We start from the raw sequence: 10,930 nt of genomic DNA on the forward strand, positions 1-10,930 counted from the left end.
TGCTCCCTGCCTTTTCAGATGCTGCCGCGGTTCCTGCTTTCTCCTTTCTCACTGTTTCTCATCCGAGAGGACTCCTTTACCTCAGCCACCCGGCCCGGAGGTGTGCACCATGGTGGCCCTGGCTGAATGGCTGTGCTTCCCAGTCTGTGTGCTGAGGCACCCCACTGGGCCACAGGAACTCTCAGGGGAGCTTCAGGTTCGGAGGGAAACACAGTCAGACTCCAGCCTGGGGAAGCTCGCGTTCAGCGTCAGACCGTGCCTTCCAGTGACTCGCCCCCTTGCGAAGCGGGTGTTGGAGTGGCTGCTGGCATAAGAAGCCAGTACTTTCCAGGACTGACCGAAGGTCACGCGTCCATCCTGGGAAGGGTCCGTAGGGCCCACGGCCCGGTCGTCCACAGGTGTGTTTGCTAAGGAGTGAAACAAATTTCTTTTAATATATGTGGATTCTCTTTTCTCATGACTAAGTTGCTGGGCATAAATATTAGTTGTTTAGACCTAACTATTCATCCAGGAACTGTCAGGTGTTTGTTTTGGCCTGAGGGGGGGGGGGCATGAAAACGTTTAGTGAGACATTAAGGACGCAGTGAACGGAGAGAGTTCCAGGAGCTGTGGGCTCTCCTGTCAGTTTTCTTACTGTTCTATATAAACCATTTCCTGCTTGTCTGTCTTTCCAGTTGGAATGTGAGTTTCCTGTTGGGGGGAGATTTTACATTTTTGCGTCTGTAACAAGGGCCTCCGTCGCACCTGCGTTCCCTCTGGGGTTTAGACGTGTCCTGTCACATCCCAGTGCCACGTGGGCTCTGCCAGTGTCGCCTGGTTGAGGGTCATGGAGACTGAGAGCCCCCAGGGAGGGCGATTCCAGCACCACAGTTCAGCAGCTTGAAGATACTCGTTATTTGAGGTTTCAACATCTCTGAATTTGGGGTGTCTTATGGTCAGGGATGTGTCTCTCTTTAGCCGTCTCTTCACTCCTTAGGGGCCGTGAAATAACTGCACTATTATGGTTGGGGGGTCTTAGATGTGTTGGAATAGGTGACTCAATCCACAGGCAGTGTCTCGGGTTTGGGTGCTGGGGTCCTCCCGCAGCCCACCCTGCCCTGAGTGTGGTCCTAGGAGCTTCAAGTAGAAAACAGACCCAGCTGCCGTGCATCTCCTGGAGGGTGTTCAGGTTCTGAGAGCTCCCGGGTGCAGAGGCCACGTGGTCTGAGTCTGGGAAGCGGGCTGGGGCCAGGGGACAGGACACGTGGGAAGAACCGCCCCCACCTGGGGAGAAGACAAGACGGGGGCCTCAGCGGCTCGGTCAGGGGCAAACAGCACTTCTCAGACAAACGTCAGGTAATCAGGGCCCGGCTGGAGGATGTGGAGCTGCACGGGTGCCGCCATGGGCTGAACTGTGCCCCCAAAATTGTATGTCGGAGCGCTGGTCCCAGCACGGAATGTGGCTGCATTTGGAGACTGAGCCTTCAGTGAGGTGGTTGCATTATAACGAGGCTGTTTGGGTGGCCCTCGTCGCACAGGGCTCGAGATGCACTTGCAGCGGAAGGGCCGCATGAGGACACAGCCAGCGGGCGGCCGTCTGCAGGGCAAGGCAAGAGGCCTCCCAGAAACCAGCCCTGCTGGCATCCTGATCTTGGAGCCCCAGCCTCCGCGACTAAGGGCAGGGAAGCCTCTCTGCTTAAGCCCCAGGGCTGTGGTGTTCTGCTGCGGCAGCCCGAGCAGACGGGTGCAGATACATACATGAAGGTTTGGAGGATTCCATTCCAAAATAGAAATGGCGACTGCAGGTGGTGGGGTCATGATAACTGCAGATTTTTGACTGAGCTATTGTTGCTAAGTTTCTAAACTAACTTGTGTTATGTGTTTAATACAAACACATACAAATTGAACATAAACACTGAGGAAGAATCACCTCACACCTGTCAGAATGGCTGTCATCAAAAAGAACAAAAATGGGGACTTCCCTGGCGGTCCAGTGGTTAGGACTCCAAGCGTCTACCTCAGGGGACACAGCTTCGATCCCGGGTCGGGGAACTAAGATCCTGCATGTCACGCAGCCCAGGCCGAAAACAAACAAAACCCCACAAATAAAAAATGTTTGCAGGGCTTCCCTGGTGGCACAGTGGTTAAAGGATCTGCCTGCCAATGCAGGGGACATGGGTTTGAGCCCTGGTCTGGAAAGATCCCACATGCCGCGAAGCAACTGAGCCCATGCGCCACGACTACTATGCCTGTGCTCTAGAGCCTGTGAGGCACAACTACTGAGCCCGTGAGCCACAACTACTGAAGCCCGTGCGCCTAGAGCCCGTGCTCCGCAACAAGAGAAGGCACCGCAATGAGAAGCCCGCGCACCGTAACGAAGAGTAGCCCCCGCTGCCCACGCACAGCAACGAAGACCCAGTGCAACCAAAAATAAAAAATAATAATAAATTTATTTTTTTTAAATGTTGGCGAGGATGTGGAGGAAAGGGACCACTGTGGAGAACAGTATGGAGGTTTCTCAAAACACTAAAAACAGAGCTCCCATATGTAGAGCTAGAATTCCGGGCTTTGTGCCCCGGCCTCTAGTTTGCCAGCTCTCAGTTGGGAACTTGTGCTGGGCCTGGGCGGGGCTTTGGGTGGAGCTGGGAGGGACCCGAGCCAGCAATGAACAAAACCTGGGTGGAGCCTAGAGGAAGCCGGGCCCCAGCAGAAGGCGGTGTCCACCCGTCCCCCACCACAGCAGGGAGCCGCCCCGGGCTCAGGACGCTGCCCGCTTCCCGCTTCCCGCCTGCGCTCACCCTGGCTGGCTCCGGCGCCTGTGAGACACAGCTGCCCGATGGGCACGGGGTTTCCAGCCTGGACCCTCCCCAAGCCCGGCCCGACTCTCCTCGGCATCTGCCCTCAGACCCCTGGCAGACCTGTCAGACGTGCGCACAGCCAGGCAGTCTGCTTTGCCTGCACCCAGCCCGCCGCGCCCAAGCCTTCCCCGTCTCAACGCGGCGCATCCCCTCCCTCCGGGCGGGGGCTCAGGCCGAAACCCTGGGAACTGCCCTGAACCCCATGCTTGGTCCGTTCCCCGTCGCATCCCGTCGGCCTTCACGTAAGACGGATGCAGAGTCGGGCCAGCGCCCCTCAACCACAGCAGGCCCACCAGCCCGGGACCCAGCTCGAGTCCTGGCTCCCCGCAGGCTATGCTCAAACCCCCTCGCACGCGGGGGCCGCGCTCTCCTCCCTCCTCCCCGCCCTCGCCCACGTCCGCCCCGCCCTCCCCTCCTCCCCGCCCCCTCCACTCCCTCCTCCCCGCCCTCGCCCACGTCCGCCCCGCCCTCCCCTCCTCCCCGCCCCCTCCACTCCCTCCTCCCCGCCCTCGCCCACGTCCGCCCCGCCCTCCCCTCCTCCCCGCCCCCTCCACTCCCTCCTCCCCGCCCTCGCCCACGTCCGCCCCGCCCTCCCCTCCTCCCCGCCCCCTCCACTCCCTCCTCCCCGCCCTCGCCCACGTCCGCCCCGCCCTCCCCTCCTCCCCGCCCCCTCCACTCCCTCCTCCCCGCCCTCGCCCACGTCCGCCCCGCCCTCCCCTCCTCCCCGCCCCCTCCACTCCCTCCTCCCCGCCCTCGCCCACGTCCGCCCCGCCCTCCCCTCCTCCCCGCCCCCTCCACTCCCTCCTCCCCGCCCTCGCCCACGTCCGCCCCGCCCTCCCCTCCTCCCCGCCCCCTCCACTCCCTCCTCCCCGCCCTCGCCCACGTCCGCCCCGCCCTCCCCTCCTCCCCGCCCCCTCCACTCCCTCCTCCCCGCCCTCGCCTCCCCCGCTCCCGCACCGCAGCCCCTCCGGGCGCCGGGACCCCGCCCTCAGGCCCTGCCCTTGCTGTTCCTCAGCGGCGCACTTTCGCTCCACTAGCCCGCGGACCTGCTCCGTTGCCTCCTCCCCACACCTGCTCAAAGGTCATTTAACCTGGAGCCTTCCTGGCCACGCCTCAGACGAGTGCAATTCTGCTTCCCTGTCCCCAGTGCCAGCTCCCTGCCTCCCTCTCTGTCACTGTCACACACACGTGTGCACATACACACATGCACGGGGCTGGCACTTTTCTTCCTCTTCACCTGTGTCATGTTCCTGCTCCATCTGACCCACAGGCCGTTGCTTTTCGCTTGTCCCCCTTATTCGAACTTACACTCTGTGAAGCCAGGGAGTTTTTTCTCCTGTTTGCTTACTGTTGCATCCCAGGGCCTAGGACAGCGCCTGGCACAGAGCACGTACCCGGTAAATATTTGTTGAATGAATTGCAAAACAGGGCCTTATCTGAAGGGTCTGAGCAGAGCAGAAAACCAGGGGGCAGGGACTTCCCTGGTGCCGCAGAATCCGCCTGCCAATGCAGGGGACACGGGCTGGAGCCCTGGTCCGGGAGGATCCCACAGGCCACGGAGCAGCTAAGCCCGTGCGCCACAGCTACTGAGCCTGCGCTCTAGAGCCCGCGAGCCACGGCTACTGAGCCCAAGTGCTGCAACTACTGAAGCCCACGTGCCTAGAGCCCGTGCTCCGCAACAAGAGAAGCTCACGCACCGCAACGACGAGTAGACCCCGCTCGCCGCAACTAGAGAAAGCCCGCACGCAGCAGCAAACGCAGCAGCAAACAGCCAACGCAGCCAAAAGTTTAATTAATTAATTAAAAAAAAAAGAAAACCAGGGGCAGGCTCTCGGCCGGAAGTAGGAGATTCGGAACAGGATGGAGCAGGCAGACTGAGGATGGGGGAAGGGGTGGGGCGGGGCTGGGCCGGCTCTGAGAGGACACCAGCGCCCCGCTGACTCCTTCAGGGACAGCTGGACCCAGCCCAGCGTTTAGGGGGTCAGCTGTTTAAGGGCCCAGATGTGCTGAGTCGCTGCATACTTGACCGGTGGGAATCTGTCACTTGGGCAAAAGAGTGAGGTTTGCTTTCTGAAAAATTATCCTTATAGTTCAGATTTCAGTATCTATTATTTATACAGTCCTGTGGTTTTTATTACTAAGAAGATTTAGTCCTAATACTTACTTTACTCAGTTGGCCTTCTCGTGTTTCTGCTTCCTGCCCCCAACATGGGCGGGGTTAAAATCAAAAATAAACGGAGACCAGCCCTGAAATTTCCCTGAGCAGACAAAACCACTCTGGCCACACAAACAAAGCTTAATTTAGATTATTTTGCAAGACCACCTTGACTTGGGTCATTTCTTGCTTAGGCCTCTGCAAATCACGGGCAAAACTCAAATGGTTTCCCCCAAATTGGTTATGAGGTAACCACTGACCAATTCCCTATCTTTTAAAAAATTTCTAGTATTGTAGCCAATCACTGTGAAGAGTCAGCAGTCACGGCCTCCTCGCTACACCTGCTGCTTTATAACCATACACCTCAGCTTCCTTCGGTTTGTTTTAAAATTTTTATAGGCGTATAGTTGATTTATAATGTTGTGTTAGTTTCAGGTGTACAGCAAAGCGAATCAGTTATACATATAGATATAGCCACTCTTTTTTAGGTACTTTTCCCATATGTGTCATTGCAGAGTATTGAGTAGAGTCCCCTGTGCTCTACAGTAGGTCTTCTTCATCTGTTTTATGTGCAGTAGTGTGTACATGTCGATCCCAATCTCCCAGTTTATCTCTCTCCACCTCTTGTGTTTTGGTTGGAGTCCTCCTGGTTTTCAAGCTCTGTTTGCTGTGTGCACAAGAAATTTTTGCTAATTACCACTCTGGTGCTGCATTGGTTTTACTTCTGACATTTCTGAATGTTTGACAGTGTTTACCAGAGAATGTTGTGTGGAACACACTTAGAATTAGTGGTTGCCACTCTAGACTGGGGACAAGTTTTGTCGCCATTAGACAATTTCTCCATGACACACATCACCAGTTTTCAGAAGAGAGATAACATCAGCAGAGTTTCCTCAAAGTGTTTGACCTCAAAACCCTTTTTTTGAGTCAGTTTCCTCAACATATGTGACTTGGAACACATTTGGGGAAAGGCTTTATTGGAACAAGTGTTTGGGGGAACACTAGGATCTCAAAGATGACAAGTGAAGATGGGAGAGGTGACCTCACACGGGAATAAACATTCGGTTTTATTTTCATCCTGGAGGCACGAAGGTTTGGGATAATTCACTGACATGCTGTAAATATGCCTGCATTTCCCCCCCAGGAAAAGGAGGCTAAGGTTGTGTGGATGTCTTCGACCTCATTTCAGAGACGCATTAAGATCAAGAGAAACGTTTTCCTTTTAATTAGTTTGAACAAAATTTTGCTGACTGGGGCCTCTAGGCAGCTGGTCCTGAACATTCCTTCTTTGTTAAGAAATCCAGACTCGTGCTCCCTTTTTCAGCTGAAAAAATTTACATGCACAGATGGCTTGTTTCTCAGTTCAAAATCCCAGAACTTTTTGTAAAAATTAGTATCAGAATTTTTCAAATGTACACACAAAAAAGAACAGTTTCATAGGCATCCAATTCTCAGTCACTCAGCTCCATTCTATTAAAGTTCTCGTCCTTTTATGTGCTGAGTTAGTGAACTTGCCAGGTCTTCTTGACTTGTGGGATCTGGGGCCATCCCACTGGTTTCATTCCGTAGGTCTTCCTGTTAACTCTACATTTATTGACGGATGGACCCTTGTGTTTCACAAAGAACTTTTATCTCTAGCTCTCTCTTTTAAAACGCTCCTGAAACAGTGCTTTTCGCCCAGGTGGTCTTTTGTAGCTTCTAGCTATTGCCATGTCCTCCATTATTTATTACGCCCCATCTCCCTGAACATTTTCTACATTTTCTGGAAAGCCTTCCAGCTTCTTCCATTTAAAGACATTCACTCAAGTTTGGCCCTAATGCGAGAGGAGTTTAGACACAGCCTCCTGCCGTGGAATTGGGTTTGCTCTGGCATCGCCTGGACTGGGGTTAGCCTGAGGGCCCGGGAGCGACGGGTGTTGAGCTGAAGACACAGAAGGATGAGAAGCCGAGAGCTGTTTTGCTCACCTCTTTTATTCTCTCTTTATTAGAAACTCTCCAAAAGTAGGAGAATTTGGCAGTTTGTATTTGTCGTGAGCATCCGCTGTGCTGTCTGCCCAGCTGTTCCTTCTTTCCTGGGGCCACGCTGTCTCCCTGCCCATCCTGAGGCCGTGATGGGGCTGCCAGGCTCAGGGCTTCCCTGACGGCTACCCATGTGGCCACAACCGGGCCTTGGACTCCCACAGAGACCCACGGCGTGGACGCATGGCTCTTGCTGGGCCACCTGGAAACTTCCATGAGACTGGATGTCCAGACACTACATCAAGAGCTCCTTTTCCCTGAATTACAAGCAAACAGTTTCAGAGCTACTGGTGGCTGTTTCCTGACATGTACAAAAAGCTCATCCCGGTGGATGAGAATTAAGCCAAAGCACAGAGAAAAGCTAGTTGGGATGTGGAGAGAGAGACAGACGGACACAGGCAGAGACAGACAGAGCTGTTAAGTTCCTCCGAGCCCCAAATCCACTTGCGCTCAAGGCAAGGGATGCTCTAAGCTTTCTCAGTATCGTGAGCCAGGAGCTCTGTTTTGTTTTGTCTGCTTAAGCAGCTTGTTGGATTTCAGTCTCCTGCGCCCTGAACAACAGAGCTGAGGGCTGCATTGTTTTTTCTTTTAATGATTGAAGTATAGTTGATTCACAGTGTTAGTTTCAGGTGTGCAACACAGCGACTCAGCATTTTTGCAGATTGCACTCCATTGTAAGTTGTTACAAGACAATGGGTATAATTCCTTGCCGCTTCTCTATTTTACACACAGTGCTTTGGGTTTGTTCCAGAGAGCTGCGTTCTTAAAGGGCAGGTGAGCAGAGGAGAGCAGCTTGGTGAGGATGCCAGGCCAGTACCCGCTTCCCCCCCGGGCTGCGAGCTGCAGGAACAGGGTGAAGCCAGGTGGGTCACGTTGTTGCTGCCTGAGGGTGGCTTGGGCCACAGCACAAAACTACCAGCAGTGCTCGTGTCCTTCACAAGACAAAGCAAAACAAAGCCCCGTTTCTCTTAAGCATGTCCTGATGAAGAGTAGTAAAAATTATTAATTTGATTAATCTTGACCCCCCCCCCGCCCCCGAGTAGACATCTTTGTAATACCTCTGGGGCAAAGCAGGAAGCATCTCTACTGTTCGCCAAAGTTCCCTGGTTGTTTTGAGGGAAAAAGCTCTTGTATGATTGAGCTGCAAGCTGAGCTTGCCACCAAATAACTATGGTTATTCCAACCAGGGTGTTTGGCAGACATTTTCCCCAAAATGAACTGAGCCTTTTATATATATATATATATTTGGCTGCACTGGGTCTTCGTTGCTGTGTGCAGCCTTTCTCTAGTTACGGCAAGCGGGGGCGGGGGCTACTCTTCGTTGCGGTGCACGGGCTTCTCACTGCGGTGGCTTCTTTTGTTGCGGAGCACGGGCTCTAGGTGCACGGGCTTTAGTAGTTGTGGCGTGTGGGCTCAGTAGTCGTGGCGCAGGGGCTTAGTTGCTCCACGGCATGTGGGATCTTCCCAGACCAGGGATCCAGCCCATGTCCCTTGCATAGGCAGGCAGATTCTTAACCACTGCACCACCATGGAAGTCCCGAGCCAGTCTTTTCAGAAATCAACTGACAGGACTTCCCTGGCGGTCCGGTGGTTAAGACTATGTGCTTCCAATGCAAGGGGCGTGGGTTTGATCCCTGGTCGGGGAACTAAAATCCCACAAGCTGCACCGTGAGGCCAAAAAAATTAAAAAAAAAAAAAAAAAAGGATATTTACACTGAAAAATGGACGTATGCAGGAGAAAGGTGCTTGGAGAAAGGAAGAGGAAGGAAGGAAGGTGGGACAACTGCGTGTCAAAGCCCTGGCAGCGAGGAGGGGCGGGAGATGCAGGCGGAGGCCCGGGCACGCGGAGGGCAGAGAACAAGAGGGAGAGGTGGTCAGGCGCCAGCCACACGGGCCGTGGAGCCAGGGCAGAGTTAGCAAGTAGGGTTAAAGTCGAGCAGTGACATGATCTGGTTTGTGTTTTTAAATATATGCTCTGCATAGGACGGACTGCAGTGGGGCAGAGATGGAAGCAGGCGGTTGATTCCAGTTGTCAGCACCTCCATCAGGCAAGACGACAGGCAGGAGGAGGGGGACGCAGGGATGTGAGGGGATTTGTGGTGTGTTTGGAAGCTCAAATCCACAGGATTCGCTGTAGGTAGGACTGAACGTTGAGAGTGAGGGAGAGGAAATAGGAAAACCCCGAGGCTTTTGGATCAAGGCACTGGGTGGTTGGAGCTGCTGTTTACAGAGTTGGCAAAGGATAGAGACAGGCATGTTTGGATGTGCGGAACTCGAGAGTTCGGTTTGGCCACGTTAGTTTTGCGGTACTTATTAGCCCTGGGGCACTCCACAATGTTGTGGGCATGCTGAGAGGAGCCACAACTGGGGGCGGGCGAAAGGAGCAGGCTGAAGGAACAGGGAGTGGCAGCTGTGATGAACTGGCTGATAAGAAAAGAGGCTGTGGTTGGATCTGGGAACCTGAGGGAGTGGTGAGAAGGGTGAGGAGGGAAGGAGAGAGCAGTGAGGGGCAGAAAAAAAGTGGGCAGTGATGGCTCACGTGGAACCCTGAAGGATGAGCAGTAATTGTCAAGTGAGGCGCTGGAGAGGCAGGCTCTCTAAGAAGGATGTGGGCACACACGTGCCCACACGTTGCATCCTGTGTTTGCAGTCAGGGTGCAACGGAACCGAACTGAAATAAAAGTGTGCTCTTCACACAGTATTTCTGGAGGTTCTAGAGTCAGCTGTATGCTTTGGGGATGTACTGTCTGAGAGCAGTCCAGCCTAAGTCCCACACGTGTTCTGGTTACTTGATTCCCTGTTAAAGACACTGGGGTGAATGGCTGAGATAAGCTGATCTCTTTGATTGATCGATTTGAAGAGATAAACCTAGGCTGATTGAGCAGCTGGATTTTTTCCCCCCTTGTCAGCTAAACTAATTAGAAATTCAAGGATTGGGAAGCTTGTATTTATTCTAGGACATGACATTATATAGGGAAAGGAGATGAGATGAAAAAGGGAAAAAGGAAGCAATTTAAAATTATAGGGTGGTATTGCAGACTGCTGATATTGTAAACACGGTGGGGGGGGGGACGGAGAGTACAATATCCCACCCTGAATGATGCCGGGGGTCCTCTGTGGTGACTTGATCTGGCTTCAAGCCACAGCTGTGCACCATCTCAGCGGCACGGGCTTAACAAAAATCACTCTTTTTTTTTTTTGGCATTTGCTTTCTTCGCTGTAAAATACAAACTAATCTCGGTATAAATTGCTTCACAAGATGGCGTCTGGATGTTCAAGGAGACTCTAACCCTCACCCCGCGAGGCATGTGCGCGGTGCTCGAGGGCGCTGAATTTTACCCGATCCCGCGCACCGGGTACACAGAGCCGGCCAAGCAGCCCCTCCCCCGGACGACTGAGTTCACGCAGGGCCGGGCCACACTCGGCCTCCTGCACGAGGAGCTGATTGACAGCCACGGGTGGGCGCTTGGCCCGGCTCAGGCTCGGCTCCGGGTGGTCACCGGGCCTGAGCCGAGCCGGCAGACAGCCCTCGGGGGACACCTGCCCCGCGCTCGGAGCCCATCCGCCGGCCCGCGGGAAGGAATCCCTCGGCCCGGGGCCTTCGGAGCGCGTCCTGCCCGCTTTCCTTTCCCGCGCCGCCCTCCCTCCCTCCCTCCCGGCGGCTCCCGGGGGAGGGGTCGGAGGGGAGGGGCGGCCCGCGCGGGTCCCGGGTGCAGGTCCCCGGCTCAGACCGGCCCGAGCAGGTCCGGGGTCAGGCGGCGACGCTGCCCCAGGGCCCGGCCATGGTGCAGGCCTGGTACATGGACAAGTCGGCCGACGACCCGCGGCGGCCCCACCGCGGGGAGCCCGCGCGCCCGGTCGGCCTGGAGCAGCTGCGCGGGCTCGGGGTCCTTTACTGGCAGGTACGCGGGACCGGGGG

General features: G+C 55.0%; 1 protein-coding gene across 1 annotated transcript in view; it reads left to right on the top strand.

Moving 5' to 3' along the window:
- Positions 1-10,747: 10,747 nt before the first annotated feature.
- The window catches only part of ADI1 (acireductone dioxygenase 1), an 11,334-nt gene continuing 11,151 nt past the window's right edge, over positions 10,748-10,930 (top strand). Inside the window, exon 1 of the mRNA XM_007469246.1 lies at positions 10,748-10,913. Within this exon, the coding sequence (XP_007469308.1) occupies positions 10,794-10,913 (120 nt within the window). The 5' untranslated portion in view covers positions 10,748-10,793. The remainder of the gene's footprint in view (positions 10,914-10,930) is intronic.

The sequence above is a fragment of the Lipotes vexillifer genome, unplaced genomic scaffold, assembly GCF_000442215.2.
Source record: "Lipotes vexillifer unplaced genomic scaffold, Lipotes_vexillifer_v1.1 scaffold356, whole genome shotgun sequence".
Taxonomy (NCBI): Eukaryota; Metazoa; Chordata; class Mammalia; order Artiodactyla; family Lipotidae; genus Lipotes; species Lipotes vexillifer.